This window comes from Bicyclus anynana, chromosome 3, assembly GCF_947172395.1.
Source record: "Bicyclus anynana chromosome 3, ilBicAnyn1.1, whole genome shotgun sequence".
Taxonomy (NCBI): domain Eukaryota; kingdom Metazoa; phylum Arthropoda; class Insecta; order Lepidoptera; family Nymphalidae; genus Bicyclus; species Bicyclus anynana.
In genome coordinates, this window is record NC_069085.1 from 2522515 (window position 1) to 2543434 (window position 20920).

Genomic DNA, 20920 nt, shown 5'->3' on the forward strand with positions numbered 1-20920 from the left:
TGATATCCAGCTTTGGATACCCGTTCTAATATAGAACTTGTTGCAGTTCTAGAGAGGCCAAGGTCTTTAAGCAAGTTTCAGAGAGATTTTGCTGGTTGGCAGTCAGCTTCGTAAACTCTACCTTTCGCGAGGCGAAATTGTACAGCACTTGCGATCCCGATCTACTCTCTGATGTTCCTTAACCAAGACTGCGACCAACGCCTCTTCTACTGGCAACCTTTCCCATCAAGATGACAATGATTGAATCTATAATGATCGGAACTTTGTCTTGTAATAAAAGCTGAAAATTTTCAGTCCATACTCCTAACATAAGATTTGATGCATCTATTATAGTTTTCCTTTGGTGTATTTTAGAATTTAAACTATCGTGAGTGTTATTCATATTAATTGATCATGAAACACGGCTAAAACTCACGTGATATTAGGTCGGAGTATGCCCGACTAGTTTCGAACCCATACTGATCCAAACTGCGAAGCGGCTGCGCGACGCGCTGCTGCTCGCATTGCGCGCGCGGAGAGGGGTAGAGTGGTGGGGAGTGAAGGTTCCGTTACATTCTCCGACGGTTCATTAATGTCATCTTCATTAGACTCGTCTTCTTGTAAGCAAACCGAAGTAACGCTTCCTTTGGTGTACTTATTACACTGTACTATAAAAAATGGCATGCTATTCAAAGATGCAAAAATGCACTGCCTACCCTGAGGTGTCATTACGAACCCAAATTGGTGAAGGCATTTTGTGGAAACTGCACGTATAGTGCATACCCTTGTTAAATCCCCTGTGCATGCCACTGACTATAAAGTATAGTCATTTTTTAATTTATAGGCTAGGTAGGCGTCGGCGCTACTAAGTCAAATGTCTGGCGAATTAGGAACACGCTTTCTCGTATTTTGCCGAACGAATTCGATTTATAGACAATGTTTATCCATTAAAGTTCATTTTGAATCGTCAATAAATTATTCTATTGACTATTAATATTTGCAGCATTCTAAATGTACTAAATTAGGTACTCTGTTTATTATATTTAGCAAACTCTAACGTTACACTAAACTGAAGTTAGTGAATACTGCGGTACATTATTCATATTGCGTGTAACCGACGAATGTAATTCCACGTTATTAATTATTACCGAATGGAGAGTGTAGTACAGTATCTATCGGATACGTAATTAAACAATCGTTAGCAGATAGTTTGCACGCGAATAATTACTTTATCGGATTTATTAAATAACTATGAAAAGTTTAAATTGGATTCATTCGCATTTTGTTCTGTCACTGTTCGGACGTTTCTGTGGATTCGATTTATTCTATATCTACAAGTAGGTATATCTGTATCTACATACAAGTAGGTTTATCAATACATACATCTGTGACTATCTAAAAAATTGAGTTAGTTTTATTTTTAACTATATGCCAGTGTTTCGCAGAACATATTTATTAAACTCCTGGGATTAATATACGACAATGTATTTGATTTATACACAACCAAACTTGATTAAATAGCAAATACATGCAACATATATATATATATAACATGTAGTGTGATGTGACCCTAAAAGCTTATCCACTCAGAAATGCTGTGTCTGTTACAACAATCTTCCGTGAAGACGTCACTTTACGGGCTTGATAATTTGTAGACGGATAATTTTCAAATTAAATATTATATAATTAACAAATACAAGAACGACCTACGAAAGAGAGACAGAAGTTTATAATGTGATTCCATTTTTGGGAACAGGGATCGTAAACATTTTCGCCTACGTTTTTTATTTTCCATTTATGAATGCATGTGCGTAATTAAACAGCCGTTAGCAGATAGTTTGCCTCTGAATAATTTCGCGTGTGAATTTATAAAATAACTACGTGAAGTTTAAATTGGATTTATTCGCAATTAACTGTTCCGTCGTTGTTTGAACGTCTCTCTCGTTAGGATTTAAATTGTCGCTATGAATGTATTTATTCTGATTTTTTAATGAATCATTTTCGTTTTGTTTCGGCTGTCCGTGTTTTGTTTTATAACTGAGTATTTGTAATGCTTTCTGTCATATGAGTTTCTACGTAGGTATACTGATGTTATTATTTTATTGGTGAGATTGTAGTCAAGGGCTAACTTGTAAAGAATAAAAAAACAAATACAAGATTAGTTAAGACCTTGTGTACGTTTTGACAAAAAAGGTTTGTTTCCCCATTTAAAATACGATAATTGCATAATAATCATCTTTTTATACTTACTAGCCTCAAATAATTATTAAGTAGGTAATTAATGAAATAACTTAACCGAATAGGCAATAACCCTTCTTGTTCAAAGCCCTTTGAAAACAAGAATATAATTTTACGTTCTCACATTTACATTTGAATGGCTTAAGTTAGATTAGGCTTAAAATTTTATAAAGCCCTCACTTTATCTACGCAGTTAACATTTCAAACCGTCCCAAGGTTCGAAGTGGTAATCAAATTTCAAGATAACTGTACAGTAATATCTCTTACAGTGAATACATGAATTTAAATCTTATTCATTAAAGGAACGTAGGTCAATCGTTATTGGATACATATTTAAGCCACGTATACATTTTGTATTTTTTTATCTACTACAAACTTCAACTATGAATTTAAAAATATCGTCATCATCAGTATCAACCCATATTCGGCTCACTGTTGCTCCTCTCAAAATGAGAGAGATTAGGCCAATAGTCCACCACGCTGGCCCAATGCGGACTTAAGACGGCAGACTTTACACACGCAGAGAATTAAGGAAATTCTTTGGTATGCAGGTTTGCACACGATGTTTTTCCTTCACCATTTGATACGTGATTAATTTCTTAAAATTCACCGGACCGGATTCGAACCCACACTCTCCGAAATCGGAGGCAGAGGTCATATTCATTGGGCTATTCCGGCTCCCTATACCTATATACTTATACGATTTTTATGTAGATACAAGATTGTTTTTTTTTTATTTGAACGTCTCTTTTATGTATAGATAGTACTGCATGGCACATTTATGTACCTACGGGAATATTTAATAAAGAGGCCTTTAACTTGCTAGTTTTATTTTTGTTTTCGATATAGTTATATGTGTGACAATGAGTACGAGGCTTTACGTAAGTCAATCGATATCAGGGATTTATTAGCGCCGTATCGTAGGTGATGGCCTTAATTAAAACTATCATGAGAGAGAATTAATATACGCCTTAGCTGCGATAATATTGTACTTGTGATTACTATGATAATAGTTTTAATAGTTGTGTTAAGTAAGGGGATTTTTAAGAAAATGTTAGGATACATCTATTTTGTTTTAATTTTTATCACTTATAAAGAAGTAAACCTGTAAAATATGTTAACGTTGCTTTTACTAGATTATTTTCCACCTAGCGCTGTTACTCCCTTTCCAATAGCTAATGCGATGTTTAAGGAAACAAATAAAAAGCAAGGATAAAATAATCGATAAAAATGCATTCGCAGAATTTGTAGCCGTCACCAAAAATAGACTACACGCTCCGAACTGAATATTTACGACTTACCGTTCTATTTTGCATCGTTACAAAAATTTGAATAAGCATTTAAAGGCGGTGTGCATAAAGTTTTAAAATGAATGACGAAAACTGACGATGCACTCGCAGCGGCCGATGCAGCGTCTTTTTTTTCCTCGTCGCGACACCGGTAACGACTTCCTCGCAAACGCGCATTGAAATGTAACGATTCCGAAACACGCGCGAACTACAGTCACTTCTCACCCGACACCCCCTGCGAGGGGATGCGAGCAAAACGTATCAGCAATTGTTCCAATACAAACGGAAATATTGCCACCCCGTGTGAAAAATGAATATTTTTCCAGTCGAACGCAAGTATTCTGACGCCCAAACGTTTGACCGTTCAGAAATTTTATGGCCTCGTCGAAAACACCCAAAAGCGTCCACCGAATTCGGGGGCGATTTTTAAAGTTACGTCCGTAAACTCGTTGAAAGCGGCGGTCTGTCCGCGGGACAGTTTTCCGTGAAAAATTACCGGCTGAATGGGAGCGGCTAAGCGGCGCTTTTAGCCCAGTTTCGGGGCGAAGTCATCGCACGACCTGCCCATTTCCTCAAACAGCCGTTCAAATAGCTCGGCTACTAATAAACGAGCAGACAAACTTAATTTATTTTTCAGTTGAAAAGTACAAAACAATGTAAAGAGCATTTAGTTTGATGAAAGGACCCTAATTGTCTGAGTACCGGCTACTGGAGTGGTTTTATTGGGGGAAATGTCAGGCGGGCAATTTGGCGGTGTGACCGCAAGAGCGCATGTTTATTAGAGACATGGACCTCGCCTCGGTCCCCGATTTGCATAACGGTCTCTGTCGTAATTAGAAACCATCTCGGACGTCCCCCCTTTGTCCTGTCAAGTCTGGCGAGCCCGGGGTGACGGCAAACGCCTTGTATTTACCCGCTGGAGGATAAACTGTGTAATCCGCATTAGAACAAAACTTAGCGCGATTCAGTTGTACTCCTACCGACTGCGATACTAAGGAGTGTAATTGCATTAAACTAAATTGTATGTGTTCGTGGCTTTCCGCAACTCTAACTATTCACAGTAATCCAAGCATTTGTTGTGTTCATATGATTTTCGTTATATTTAAAACATTTTGCTAATCTACGTGTATATCCTACAAATTCAATGTATTAATGAATTGGGTTTTCTAAATTATTTAAATGTATTTAATTTTCCTAAGGTGCTGAAATGGCGACCCCGCACTACAAAACGTAGTGACATGAAGCGAGTCACAGGGATTCGCTGGATCAGTATCGTGATGTTTGCAAGTCCCTACCAAAAGGCCTGCAGTGGACGTCCATCGGCTGATATGATGATGATGATGATGATGATGATGATGATGATGATTTAATTTTGGAACTACAAAAAGATATCGTGGTTTTATAAAAAAAAAGCACACTAACCATGAACACGTTCTACGATTACGATGCTGATAAAAAACTTGAAAAATTAGCTTGAAAATCCATCTTTATTTTTTTATTTTTATTTTATACAAGTTAGCCCTTGACTACAATCTTACCTGATGGTAAGTGATGATGCAGTCTAAAATGGAAGCGGGCTAACTTGTTAGGAGGAGGATGAAAATCCACACCCCTTTCGGCTTCTATACGGCATCGTACCGGAACGCTAAATCGCTTGGCGATACGTCTTTGCCGGTAGGGTGGTAACTAGCCACGGCCGAAGCCTCCCACCAGCCAGACCTGGACAAATTAAGAAAATCTCAATCTGCCCAGCCGGGCATAGAACCCAGGACCTCCGTTTTGTAAATCCACCGCGCATACTACTGCGCCTCGGAGGCCGTCAAAATCTAACTCGATTCCGAATTTAATCTAAATCGGTTTAGTAACTAACTAGTGTAGATCGTATGATATAATTAATTATAATGTCTTCCTTTCCGTCAATGTTTTAAAAACCAAGAAGTCGACGTCAGTCAAAGCAATGCCACGGTAATAGCCCCAATTAATTTCACCAACTTCCAATTACTCAAACTTCCATTCCGCAGCAAAGAAAATTAATTTTAAAACCGCAAACGAAGCTTTGAAAATTATTAGACGCGTCCTTTTGCTTGACTAATATTTCTATTTTTTACACGATGGTACGAAGAGGGTATTTTATGCGTTTGAGTGAGATTATGTTTGCACAAACTAATGTCGCCACTTGTCTCCAAAAGTACTAATCCGATTTTGACACAGTTTTCAGTAATGAGTACGGGTTCGACTGATGCATGTTTTTCATCATTAACAACCCATATTTGACACTGTTGAGCACGAGTCTCTTCTCAGTATAAGAGGTATTAGGCTAATAGTTCCACCACGCTGGCCCAATGCGAATTGGTTGACTTCACACACCTAGAGAATTAAGAAAATAATCGGTTGTGCAGGTTCCTTACGATGTTTTTCCTTTACTGTTCAAGACACGTGATATTTAATTTCTTTAAATGCACTGCCCAAATGCCCCAGACCGGATTCGAACCTACGCCCTTCAAATCGAAAGCAGTAGTCATATTTACTAGGCTATCACAGCTCATGCGTATGATCTTAGTTAAGTATTACCAATTCAAATTCAAATTTCATTTATTTCAATTAGGCTTAGTTTACAAGTACTTTTGAAAAGTCAAATTATGTCATGATTTAATGGTGGTAATTCAAGTCTAATAATACGAGGGTACCAAACGCGCCTCGGTCCGAGAAGAGCCCACAACAAACTCAGCCAAGGTTTTTTTTTACCACCACAAACTTACAATAACAACTCCTATGGGGACGCTGCAATAAAAATATTTTGTGAAATACTGCTAGTCTGATTTTGATGCGGATTTTGAAACACTCCACGACGATTTAAAGTAATTAATAAGTTGGCAGTTTTTTTAACATAAGTGGTGTTAGTGATTCTCAGACAACTGTTGCACCTGTAAACAGGTTTTATATGTTAAAAGAGATATATATGTAAATGGTATTCAGTAGGAGATAATATGCAATTACCATTGGTCTTATCACACAACAATACAGTACAAGGTCAAAATTAGGCCAAGTTAAACGTATAGGTTTGGAATCCTACATTAGTTCCTTATTTTAATCGCACAATGGAAAATTATGGTGAAAATAAGTCTAACTATTGGATTTACTTCATGAGACAGGTAAACTTTTATATCCCTTACAATTCAGTATTTTAATATCATTTAATGATTACTGACATATATTTTATATCTACTAATGTTAGGTATTATTGCTCGTTTATCTTTCTACTACATTTTACGTAATTATACAGGGTGATTCGGTCTTTAGTGCGGATATTTTTTTTCGTGGTTCTATATCATTAATAGAATATAAATCTACAAACAGTTCGATACATTTTATGTATTTTTTTTTTTTAATTTATGTCTCTAAAATAACAAAATAATGTACATATTATTACTAAACAAGATATATTCAGCTTAAAAGTGATCTGGTGACGTCCTTTAGGTATCAAACCAAAATAAAATAAACGCACAATAGGGTGACCCTAAAATTCTGTTCAAAAGTAAATAACTTTAGCTAACGATAATTTTGTTATTTTTGAGTTAAAAAAAAAAAGAAAAAATACGTGATCATTAAATTTTGTTTATGTACAAAATATAAAAATATCCGCACTAAAAAAAATTTCTTCCTGTATAGTATAGTATAGTATATTAAATCACAGAATTGATTTTCATGAATTGTGTTAAAGAGTAGTGTAAAACTAGAGGAGATGGGCAACTTTTTGTCATTATAATTTAATGACAAAAAGTTGCCCATATCTCTCCAACCTCTTGTATATATGTCATTAAATAAAACTGGTACAGTAAATATGTCTTTAAATAAAACTGGTGTAGTAAATATATCATTAAATAAAATAGGTAACTGAAACTGATGTTAAAAACAAAAATTAAATAATGTAATTTAGTATTTTTATTGTTAAATTTGCTTTGATATTAAATCGATTAAATAAAATTTACTAATTTCAGCAAACATTTCATTATTATTGACACCAAATAATTCATATCAACTAATGTAATGTACATGTGATGTAATTTCCTTCTTCTTCTTTATTAATTTCATATGACAATTTTATAACAAATTTTCATTAATCATAGTTCTGTGTGCTAAGTGGGAGTTTACAAAATGCAATCGACGACGGCACCGTTGCGTAAATCGAATATACGTTAACTTTACGGATTACGTTATCAGCCTGAGTACGAGTCTTATTTAGCTTTTCACGTTACGTAGAATTTGCTCGTTTGTAAAGGAAGTATAGGAATACGCACACAAAGACCGATAAAAAAATAGACGACTAATTATTATTCGATCTGTCAAAATGTGCAACTTCACTCAGCCACAAACGTCAAAAACGTTGCTTCAACCAATGAGGATCATTCACTTTTCACCGCGTTAACGTTCGTTCGACTGTTCGACCATGACGACGTAAACTCATACTAATTAATTTTGCTGTCTCTCGATGCTACTAGATGGCGCTTTTCAATTCCTTAGAATTTCGCGTTTACGTTTACGCGACTGTAACAGTATGAAAACTCCCACTAGGCACACTGTTTGTATAAATGTCACGTCTTTTTTTAAATTTAAGGACTAATCTGTTGTATTGAATTTAATACTCGCAGCTTTTTTCCTGTGGTGCTATTATATTGAACTTCTTTATATTTGGACTGTACATGGGCGCAACTACAGTAATAGTACCTCAATTAAGAAGAGAAGCAAACTCAACTGACGTTGTTACATCTGAATTGGCATCTTGGTTGTGTAAGATCATTTTATCAGAACCATTTTATACTTGTGAGCTAATTGAATTCAAACGTTTATTTTCTATAATAGATTAGTTAGGTTAAATGAATATTCTTACTAATATTTTATACTTCACTAACATTGTTAATTATATAAAATTATTGCTAACAATCAATCAAATAATTATGATATAAAGGAATTTCTGATATAATAAATATTTTGTAAATAAAATAAATTAATTTGTACATTTTTATTTTCAGCCTCTATGTCTGCATACAGCGCGATCCCCTGTGCAATCTTTTTGCCCATGATAGCATTTCGATTCGGACGAAAAATCTGTTTAATATTAGTTGGTCTTGATATATTGATTGCGAATATAATTTTCTATTGTAGTACAGGTATCATACAACTTATTATCAGTCAAGCTTCGCTAGGTATACATACAGCTTCATTATTGTCAATCACAGTTATGGTTATGTCTGAGTACACTTCGCCTAAATACAGAGGTATTTTTTTGACACTCAAGGCAGCTACCTTTTTTTGGGGCATCTGGGTCTCAAATGCGATAGGAACTTTCTTTCACTGGAAAAATATAGGCATTTTAATTTTTGTTTGTGACACTTACAATTTAATATCATTCTTCTTCTTTTGTGAGTCACCGTACTGGTTGGCGACAAAAGGACGTTTTGATGAGTGTACAGAAGTTCACCGATGGCTAAAAGGTACAAATGAAGATTCCGAAAATGAACTAGACAAGCTAATTGTATCACAAAAAGACCATTTAAATTTGAAAAAAAATGCCTTCAGTAAGCAAACGAAACACGGTCATATTATTAAATTTTTAAAAGTTATAATAAGTAAGGAATTTTATAAGCCTCTTGTATTTGCAAGCTTGCCAGTATTTTTGTATTACTTTTCAGGTAAAATAGCTTGCGCAGTTTACGCTTTAGACATTATTAAAAAAATCACATCTAGTGAACAAATGGCATATGAGGGTATGCTAATTTTGGACGGAGTGACGGTGGTAGGAATGTACATAGGTTGTGCAATATGTAGATTTATATCACGACGAAAACAATTAATATTATTTTCTTCGGCTGGAGTCAGTTTTCTTTATATATTGTCAATTTATTTATATTTGATTAAATTCAATACTATTTCTGGAAATTATTATGTGTCCTTGTTTCTATTAATGGGATTTTCAATAAGCATTTGTTGTGGACCTATAATCCTTGCGGCAGCTTGTTCCGCAGAGTTAGCGCCATTGCGATATAGGAGTTACTTTGTGTGCTGTCTTGCAATTTTAACTAATACGGTGTTGGCAACGACACTCAAAATTTCACCGTTTCTTTTCAAAAATTTTGGTATGCACGGGACTTTTCTTTTTTACGGTATATCAGCAAACGTATTTCTTTGTATAATATATAAATATATGCCCGAAACGAAAGACAAAACTATCCAGGAAATACAAGAATCAATAACTGGTGTCAGTAAGAATCCTTTAGGTAAAATTGAACTCCTTCCTTTACAGAAACCAAAGTATTCGAAATAAAAAAAGTTTGTATGATCATGCCATTTTATCAGTAAAGGAAACTGGGTATTGGAGAAGGAGGGATTTATTTTCAATAATCGTAGTAATGCATCAATCCATTAGAAATATATTTATTTGAATGTAATTTATGCTATTTTACTAATTTATCAATTAAATGAAGTATATTAGCAGACCTCTCATATATACGTACATACTCGTACTCGTATATATACTTTACCTTACCTTGATTTTATTTAAAAGTCCCATATTTTATTATGAGGCCCATAGTTAGCGACTAAGTCTCGGAACCAAAGGTCATCACTGGCAACACGCACTGTTCGAAGACTTTTGTCTTCAGGCACTGAGGAATTTCGGACGAAAAGATGTCGCGAAATTTCCCGAATGCAGCCCAGCCGAGTTAGATTCGGCGGTTCACCTCTTTCTTGAAATTGGACCTACCGAACTGGAGCATATGTCCTAGGTGTGTTATACGTAAACATGAAAACAAATTGTACCTAACTTACCTACTTTGACATTTCTGTATTTTCAATATTAACTACATGTACTTACTTATATTAAGCATATTAGAATAAATGTATTTAAAACGTTAATGAGAGTAAATGTTTTATTTATTTCAAACTAGCGAACGCCCGCGACATTGTCCGCGTGGTATTCAGTTTTTCACAAATCCCGCGGGAACCATGGATTTTTCCGGGATGGAAAGTACCTAGCCTATGTGTTAATCCAGAGTAAAATCTATTTCAATCTAAAACTTATCCAACAAAATGGCACCTACATACTTTAGTCAAATTTAAATTAAAATTTTCTAAATTTTATAAAAAAACCTTTTGATTTTTTATATAAAATGCGAAGAATCTTTTCCTTAACCAATATAAAAATGCGAAAAATCATTCATCACCAAATCTCGAAAACCGCTTGACGTATAAACTTGAAATTTGACAGTGAGATGGTATAAAGTTGGTAGACGTCCGTTACTAACCAAATTTGCGGCATGACCGGATTAAAGAGGTCTAAAACGGTTAAAAGATTTTTTAATATAAATCGATTTTTCAACTTTTCAGGGTTAACGGACTAATGTGTAAATACATAAACCTTAAGGGGTTAAATGAAAAAAGTTTACACCGACTTTTACGTGGACGAAATCGCGAGCGTCCGCTAGTAATCTATTTTTTTTTCCCACGATGAGATAGTACAAAGAGGTGAATTTCGTACCCCAGAATTGTTATACAAAATTGACGTTTCTTTTTTATACTCTGGTTAAGTGTATACATGCACTACGATAGAACTTTTTTTTTTTACTTAGTGTTCTCGAAATTTATCAAGACTAACGAACAGCAATTCAATTTTTTATTTAATATAAGGTGGCATCGAACTTAGCGCTTCTAAGATTTAGTCAACAAACTTAAACACTTAACTGTTGCCGCCCCTGTGCAGGTTTTATTCATTAGAAAAGATAATTATGTAAATGGTATTTATTAGGAGATAATATGCAATTACCACTGGTCTTACCACATAACAATACAGTAAAAGGTCAAAATTAGGCCAAGTTAAACGTATAGGTGTGGAATCCTACATTAATTCCTTGTTATAATAACACCATGGAAGAATATGGTGAAAATAAAAAAAAATACTTTTGGATTTACTTTATAAGACAGGTGAAACTTAAATCCCTCACACTTCGATATTTTAATATCATTTCGTTATTACTAAGACCATAATATCATATCAATTAAAGTGAAAGTTAATACTTTTATAGAAAAATAAACAAGCAATAAAATGCCTGTTTATCTTTCTACTACGTTGTCACGTTAAAAGCACTGAATTGGTTTTGATGAATTATGATTTAGAGATTTGGTAAATTAGAGGAGAACATAGGCTACTTTTTTGCCATTAAATAAAACTGATAGGATGTTAAATGAAAAACAATAATTAAGTAATGTAATTCAGTATTTTTATTGTTATATTTGCTTTGCTATTAAATCATTTAAATAAAATTTACTAACTTCATTAATGTAATGTAATTTCCTTGACTACTTTATTATTCCTTATGACAATAATATCGTTTTATAGTCCAGTGAAAAAAAAATTAAACTGATACCGCGAACAAAAACACGTTTGATAGCTTATTCGATTTGTAGAAATATGTGCAAAAATTTTAAACTCAATTGAAGATTTGTAAAAATAGGGATCTATATTAAGAAAATTACTCCCAAACTATTGGTGTTACAGAATTTTTACAATAAGATTTTTAAAATAGAGGAAATTAAATTATTTACTTGTGAAACTTGATCTCTATTGATAATATATTTTATTTCATGTTAAAGCAGGGCCACTAAATGCTATCGCGTCATCGCTAGAAAGCGGGTGGCTCCAGTAATTATTTATTTTTGTGTATATTGGTTTAAAAAATTAAAATAAATAATAAGTGTATAATCTTGACACTTGAATGAATAAACGACCGTTAGATTTTTTTTCCTCAAGTTTTGAAAGAGTTGGACAACTGTTAATTTAAAAATTATTTCCAATGTTCCGATTTCATAAAAATGGACGTAAAAATTTGAGACAACTGTCTTAAAAATCCAATTCTTCTCGGAGCCCTTTTCGTAGACATGTTTTAGAAGATTGTGTCAAAATATTTATTGTCCTTTTTATATTTTGTGAGTTATTAATTTTTAAAGTTAAGAAAAATCAAGGTTATTAAGAATCTGGTTGTATTTTTGTTACATATAACATAAAAATTGTTTCAAACAAAAAAGGTATAAATACAATATTATTGAAAAAGGCAAATTCGCCATTAATTATTTAAATTTAAAGATGATTTTTCAAAAAAAATATTTCGTCAAAATAATTTTTTTATAGTTTAAAATTGATTTTTTTTACTAATTGTATATTGGTATATATTGGTTTTTCTTTTAGTGGTCATTGTTAAATATTTTTATAGAATTAGAAAAAAAAAATTTTTTTGTCTAACTGAATTGAGCCGTAGCATTAATTGTTTCAAAATTTCTTCTACTTTAAGAATCTTATTGTAAAATTTCTGAAACACCAATAGTTTGGGAGTAATTTCCATTAATGTAGATCCCTATTTTTACAAATCTTCAATTGTTTATAACTTTTGCAATTATTTATGTGCGGGTTTGAAATTTTCGCACATTTTTCTACAGCTCATAAAGAATCGAATGAGCTACCACACGTGTTTTTATTCATCATTATCAACCCATATTCGGCTCACTGCTGAGCTCGAGTCTCCTCTCAAAATGAGAGGGTTTAGGCCAATAGTCCACCACGCTGGCCCAATGCTTATTGGCACGCAGAGATTTTCTTAATTCTCTGGTGTGCGGGTTTCCTCACGATGTTTACCTTCACCGTTTGAGACACGTGATATTTAATTTCTTAAAATGCACACAGTGTTTTTATTCGCGATATCAGTATTTAACACTGTTTAATTTATGCTCACTTGACTATATTTTGATTGTTCATAGTTTTTTTTTGCATAAATGTCACATTTTTATATATTTACTAATATGTTGTATATGTACAATACTCGCAGCTATTTTCCTGTGGTGCTGTTATATTAAACTTCTTTATATTTGGACTGTACATGGGCGCAACTACAGTAATAGTACCTCAATTAAGAAGAGAAGCAAACTCAACAGATGTTGTTACATCTGAATTGGTATCTTGGTTGTGTAAGATCATTTTATCAGAACCACTATATACTTGTGAGCTAATTGAATTCAAATGTTTATTTTCTATAATAGATTAGTTAGGTTAAATGAATATTCTAACTAATATTTTATACTTCACTAACATTGTTAAATATATTGCTAACAATCAATCGTATATAATTATAATATAATAATATAAAAGAATATCTGTTATAATACATATTTTGTGAAAAAAATGAATTAATTTATACATTTTTATTTTCAGCCTCTATGTCTGGATACAGCGCGATCCCTTCTGCAATTTTTTTGCCTATGATAGCGTTTCGATTCGGACGAAAAATCTGTTTAATATTAGTTGGTCTTAATGTATTGATTGGGAATATAATTTTCTATTGTAGTACAGGTATCATACAACTTATTATCAGTCAAGCTTCGCTAGGTATACATACAGCTTCATTAATTACAATCACGGTTATGGTTATGTCTGAGTACACTTCGCCCAAGTATAGAGGTATTTTTTTGACACTTAAAGGTGCTACACTTTTTTGGGGCGTTTGGGTCTCGAATGCGATAGGAACTTTCTTTCACTGGAGAAATATAGGCATTTTAATTTTTGTTTGCGACATTTACAGTTTAATATCATTTTTCTTCATTCGTGAGTCACCGTATTGGTTGGCGACAAAAGGACGTTTTGATGAATGTACAAAAGTTCACCGATGGCTAAAAGGTACAGATGAAGACTCCGAAAATGAGCTAGACAAGCTAATTGTATTTCAAAAAGAGCATTTAAATTTAAAAAATGCAAAAAAGCAAGCGGAACACGGTAAAATTATTAAATTTTTAAAGGTTGTAAGAAGTAAGGAATTTTATAAGCCTCTTGTACTTGCAAGTTCGCCAGTATGTCTGTATTACTTTTCAGGCAAAGTAGCTTGCGCAGTGTACGCTTTAGACATTATTAAAAAAATCACATCTAGTGAACAAATGGCATATGAGGGTATGCTAATTTTGGACGGAGTGACGGTGGTAGGAATGTACATAGGTTGTGCAATATGTAGATTAATTTCACGACGAAAACAATTAATATTCTTTTCTTCGTCCGGAGTCAGTTTTCTTTATATATTGTCAATTTATTTATATTTCATTAAATTGGATATTATATCTGCAAATTACTATGTGTCCCTGTTTTTGTTGATGGGATTTTCAATAAGTATTTGTTGTGGACCTATAATCCTTGCAACTTCTTGTTCGGCAGAGTTAGCGCCATTGCGTTATAGGAGCTATTTTGTGTGCTGTCTTGCAATTTTAACTAATGTGGTGTATGCAACGACGCTCAAAATTTCACCGTTTCTTTTCAAAAATTATGGTATGCACGGGACATTTCTCTTTTACGGCTTATCTGCAAATGTATTTCTTTGCATAATATATAAATATATGCCCGAAACGAAAGACAAAACAATCCATGAAATACAAGAATTAATAACTGGTGTCAGTCACAATCCTTCAGGTAAAATTAAACTCCTTCCTTTACGGAAACCAGAGTATTCGATTTAAAATAAGTTGTATGGTCATACTAATTTACCATTAAGATGAAGTACGTTAGCAGACCTCTCTGTACATTGTCAGTCAAGTCAAGTCATTTAAAAATGTGTTAAGTGTGTATTTTGAAAGTCAATCGAAAACACCTTGTGCTTTACGTAATTATAAAAACAGGTTTTTAATTGCACCTAAGGTACCAACTTTGACTTTTCTGCAGTCTCTATATTATTTACATGTACGTACTCGTTTATTAGAATAAATGTATTTACAAATTAAACGTTTTCTTTATTTAAAATTGATGTGACTGTCTGTGTGTCTTTCTGTCTGCGTCTATCTATTTGTCTAGGCTAATCTTTGGAACAGCTGAACTGATTTTAATGGGACTTTTACTGGAATAGGTTATTGCTGTGATAGCTCAGTGGATATGACCTCTGCCTTCGGTTCGGAGTGCGTAGGTTCAAATCCGGCCCGGGGCATGCACCTCCAACTTTTGAGTGAGGTGCATTTTAAGAAATTAAACATCACGTGTCTCAATCGGTGAATTTAAAACATCGCGAGGAAACTTGCATTACTGAGAATTTTCTTAATTCTCAACTTGTGTGAATTCTGCCAATCTGCATTGGACCAGCGTGGTGGACTATTATATTAGCCTAAAACCCTGTTATTCTAAGAGTAGACTCGTACTTAACAGTGAGCCAAAGAAGGGTTGTTAATGTTGATGATAAGAGAAGGTTATTGAGCGTACGCTAGTCATTTAAAAAATTACGAAGGCCATATTACTGGCTCCTCAATCTATTTCCGTAGTTGTTATGTAATCAGGAACTCAAAAACCAGCGATATAATGTCAGCCATGTTCACGGGCCCAACGCTACGGGTAATGGCTAAACCGATATCCTTATTTACTGCAAATTGCGTTGCTCTCGGGTGCCCCCCACTGATGCCGTGTCGAGCCCCGCGCCTGTTTACTGGCCTCCATTGTGACCCACTGCGCTAATGAACTATAGCTTTATGGATTTTAGAAATAGTTTCAAAAACCTTTGTTAGTTTAACGACCGATCAGATGCTTGTGTGTTGTGTCATATCCACCATGACCGATTAATTTATCAATTAGTATGAACGATCAGATGCTTGTGTGTTGTGTCATATCCACCGTGATAGTCCAGTAAATATGACCTCTGACTCCGTTTCCGGAGGGTGTGGGCTCGAATATATTAGCGTGTAGAAACTGTCTAAGGTAAGCATAGAATAGGTACGGATTCCATGTAGGTATGTCCATCCTTTTGTAACCAAGTATCTTAGAATTCAACGTCTTTTGAAATCAGGTTAACTAACTAAATTATCATTCAATTAAAAACGAATACTTTTGTATTTACCATATATTTTTTTTAAATATGGCCTGGATTGCTTTTTCTTTTCAACTACTTTACAGAGAGGATTTGAACCTTTGATATTTATGTGTCGAATGCGGGTAGCATAGTTAAAACAAAATGTCACCAAGAATATGAACGATCTTCAAGATTACCTCCCCTTTCCCCCTTTTTAAAAATCCGCATTACTATCTTAATCTCAGGTTTTGTTTCTAAATTAATTGAAGTTATTACTAATATAGAACAAAAAGTGTCCATCTTGGCGAGACTACGTCAGTCCATTGTTGAAAATTTTCAACAATGTTTCGTTTATTATAGAAAACAAGGCAATTACTGATATTGTTTTCTCCATTGTTTCCAGGACACAATAAGAAGTTCTCGGAGTCAGTTCAGCGCAGACCTCACTATAGTTACGGTAAGTAAAAAACACTTCTTACTCACTATTTCGATATAGCCATGTTAAAGATTGTTTAGTGTAAGTTAGGTTGATAGAGACTATTTTTATTAATATAAATATAGGTATGTAATTTGGTAGTTAAACGATAATTAATGCTACCTCATTCATAAATGTAACTCGTGTCTCTTTTGTATATAATTTTGTACCTGCAATAAGAGAATGCGAGCACTTCCAATCCCATATAATCCAGCACCCCAATAACATTCCACGCACTTCACTCTCGAAGCTTGCAACTATTGCATCTCTATTTACGTGTTTTATTTATAAATCCACCACAAGCCATACTGTATATATTTTGTTATTATCTTACATAGAAAGTTATTGAGTATTTGGCTATCGTTAAGTCGAAGCCTATTTAATATCAAAAAATCCATAAATACATAAATTCTGATCCTGATCCTGGGATAGTTATACATTCGTCTAGTTTTTCTAGGGACAGCATTAATCGGCGAAACGTCCTCCGTAGACTTGTGTGAGGTGTAGACATCATCATTAACAGCCGATGGACGTCCACTGCTGGACATAGAATTCTAAACACAATACAATAAAAAACCTGTGTGTGTGTGAGTCATACATCATACACATCTACATCTAGTTTAGTTAGTCATCAAAACAGTGCATACTGTTAGTATTGCACATAAAATGAATTATTTTATGTTACACGAAAAACATGGTAACCCTACTCAGGAGTCGTTTAAATTGCGGGCCCACTAACTCGACTCACTAATTAGGGGCAAGCGGTAGGCAACTCTATAAAAATATTAATAAAAAATTAAAATTAAAAATAAACGCCGCGGGATTTCATCATGAGAAATTATTTGTGGTTTACGAAATGAATTACGATGATTGCGGAATTGCGTGAAAATTACTTTAAAATTTCCGCATTCGACATTCCACGTTTTTGGAGCGACCGTCGAGTCGTAATGAAAAGCCTTTTTGCGTGTTTTAAATTGATCTTGATTTGAGCGCACTTCAAAAGCTCTGCTCGCGGCAATACGTTTGAATACAATATTGTACCTAGTGGCCATACGAAATCATGGCTTTTTTTTTAGGTTAGGTTTACAAGTATATATAGAATGTAAATTCACTATCGCCTCTGAACATTAGTTAAAAATTTTGTTATTTGTAATTGTCTATGTGAAATCTGGCATAAGTAATATATACCTACCCTCATCTGTTAATAATTAGTGATAAGCAATAAATGAAGAGCCGTGATAGCCCAGTGGATATGACCGAACCTACACCCTCCGATTCCGGAGGGTGTATGTTCGAATCTGGTCCGGGGCATGCACCTCCAACTTTTCAGTTGTGTGCATTTTAAGAAATGAAATATCACGTGCCTCAATCAGTGAAGGAAAACATCGTGAGGAAACCTGCATACCAGAGAATTATCTTAATTCTTTGCGTGTGTGAAGTCTGCCAATCCGCATTGGCCCAGCGTGATGGACTATTGGCCTTATCCCTCTCATTCTGAGAGGAGACTCGAGCTCAGCAGTGAGCCGAATATGGGTTGATGACGACGACTAAATGATAGATAATGTTTACATTGCAAATAGGTTGCCTAGTTAACTTGCGGCCAAACACATTTTTCATACAAAATCTAGGAAACCTTGAACTAGATCAAAGGCAACCTAATACAGCATAAAATGAGCTTCATTTGACATATTAGACGACTAAATAACTGACTAAGGGTCTTTAAATAACGTTACTTGACTGTTTATATCAGGCAATCCCATAGAGAACGAGTGAAGGTAGAGGACACGGAGATAATTGGCCATATTAAAAAAAATATTTAAAAAATACCTTAATTTACCTATTGAAGCTTAAAAAATCAAGATTGTAATAGATATGACGATATTGTGTCCAAGATCGATGGTTTATCGACTGTATCGTCTAATAAGAAACCGATCTACAAAATATAATCATTATAATTTAATAGAGTATAGTATTTGCAAGTAATGTTATCGTTTCTTGGCTTCGCTCAGTCGCGTAAAAGGGTATCGGAACTCGATAACTTTGAATCTAGGACCAAACACCCGCTTACAAACACGGTCCCGTAACATTCCTGTCATTTTGAATCTGTATTCATAGCCCGCCTTGTGCCACGTTCGGAAATTAAAAAAAAAAAAGAGTTCCTGTAGCACTCTATTGGAGTCGATTGCTGCGAGCGGTCACTTGCAACTCTTTTTGTCGCTCTTTTGTTCTAATTGCGCCTCTATGTGGGTATGCCTCTGGCTCTAACGAACATTACAAAATGGCGACCGATGGTTTTTGATTTTTGGACTTATTTTTTGTAACAGGTTTCAGGTTTCGTACGAAATAGTTTTGATCTTTTTTATATTTATCGTATTTCATATTATGTTTTGTACACTTTTCTTTGTGTTTATCGTTTTAGGTAAACATAACCTTGTTTCTAGATTAATAATAACATTAGTTATTTGGCGCTAGTCTCAATGCTTGCTTTAATACTTTTACTTGGGAATAAGACGCCTGTAGGTTATAGCATAATATATATTCCACAAATTAATAGTACATAAGTAATGGAGGCGGTGAAATAATAATATATAGTTATAAGTATAATTCAGGCTGTTGTTTTGATATCAGCCGCTTGTGTGTAGCACCCAAAATAGTCATGACGGCCCGATTCTCCTCCGCGCACCTCCGGTGCGCAGCCAGGCAGAATCGTGTTCTAAATTCGAAACATGCGATGAGACAGCCAGTCTTATGTAAAGTGAACTCCTTGGCTCGCCACACCACCCCCCTGCGGAGAGAGAAAAAGAGCAACAAGAGAAAAATTTAAAACAAAACAAATAATCTAAATCTATTTACATTGGAAAGGAACTGTGAAACGAACTCTACGACCTGATCGAGTGGTAACCGCTGGTGACAATAGTTCGGGTTGATCAGGCTGTAACACGAAGGCTGGTTTTAGGCGATCAATGGTAACGGAGATGGGTTTTCCTTTTGCTTCGATCTTAAAATATTTCTCGCTTCGTTCCAATACCTTAAAGGGACCCATGTAAGGCTGCTGTAATGCCTTTTTAATCGTTCCCCTACGTAGGAAAACAAAATCTGCTGTAGACAGATCTTTTGGGACATAAAAAATTTTGTTACCATGTCTGCTTGCAGGACATGGAGATAATTTTGCCATATGTGTGCGAAGCCTATCAGCGAAATACGTTGGGTCGAAGCATTGGTCTTTGGTGGGATTAAAAAATTCCCCTGGTAACCGTAGCGGTTCCCCATATACCAGGTCAGCACACGATGCCCCAAGGTCCTCCTTCCAGGAGCTTCTGATTCCTAATAAAACAAAGGGTAATACCTCGGTCCATTGTGGATTGGCGTGACACATTATCGCCGCCTTTAACTGGCGGTGCAGCCGCTCCACCATACCATTGCATTGAGGGTGATACGAAGTTGTCATGCGATGCTCAGCACCGGTCAGTTCAACGATCTTCTGAAACAGATGCGAGCTAAACTGAGATCCTCTGTCAGTAATTATTACACGAGGACACCCAAATCTGGCTAACCAGCCAGAGATAAATGTAGCAGTGCAAGTCTCAGCGGTAATGTTTGGCATAGGAAATACCTCAGGCCACCGTGAAAAACGGTCGATGACGGTGAGGCAGTAACTTTGACCGTTAGAGTATGGCAACTGGCCAATTATGTCTAAATGTATTGTTGAAAAACGCTCTGATGGTTGTGAAAAAGTTGCTAATGGAGAAGCTGTGTGGCGGGTAACCTTAGACCGTTGACACTCTGTGCATGCGCGAGTCCAATTACGACAGTCTTTGCGCATAGATGGCCAAACAAAACGCTCAGCAATTAATCGAGAAGTAGCACTGACCCCCGGATGACTGAGGTTATGAAGACTCTCAAAAATGGATTTACGAAACTGAGCAGTTACAAAGGGACGAGGTTTTCCTGTGGATTCGTCACATACCAGCTCAAAATTTGTACCAGGTACTGGGACTCTTGTTAGACGTAACGATGTTGAATCCTGCAGAGAGATAAGCTCCTCGTCGGATGCCTGTGACTGCGCTAGGGACTTGAGTAAGTCCTGC

At 35.0% G+C, this 20920-nt stretch overlaps 2 protein-coding genes across 6 annotated transcripts in view; both read left to right on the forward strand.

Annotated features, from left to right (window-relative positions):
• LOC112051885 (leucine-rich repeat-containing G-protein coupled receptor 5) overlaps positions 1-20920 on the forward strand; it is a 406796-nt gene that overhangs the window by 265158 nt on the left and 120718 nt on the right. For all 5 annotated transcript variants that reach the window (XM_052891094.1, XM_052891092.1, XM_052891090.1 and 2 more), the window contains one exon: positions 16761-16814. In XM_052891094.1, the coding sequence (XP_052747054.1) occupies positions 16761-16814 (54 nt within the window). The remainder of the gene's footprint in view (positions 1-16760; positions 16815-20920) is intronic.
• LOC112051883 (facilitated trehalose transporter Tret1-like) lies at positions 8446-10064 on the forward strand. Its single transcript, XM_024090709.2, has one exon. It carries the CDS (start codon positions 8542-8544, stop codon positions 9826-9828), a length of 1287 nt encoding a protein of 428 aa, XP_023946477.2. The 5' UTR covers positions 8446-8541; the 3' UTR covers positions 9829-10064.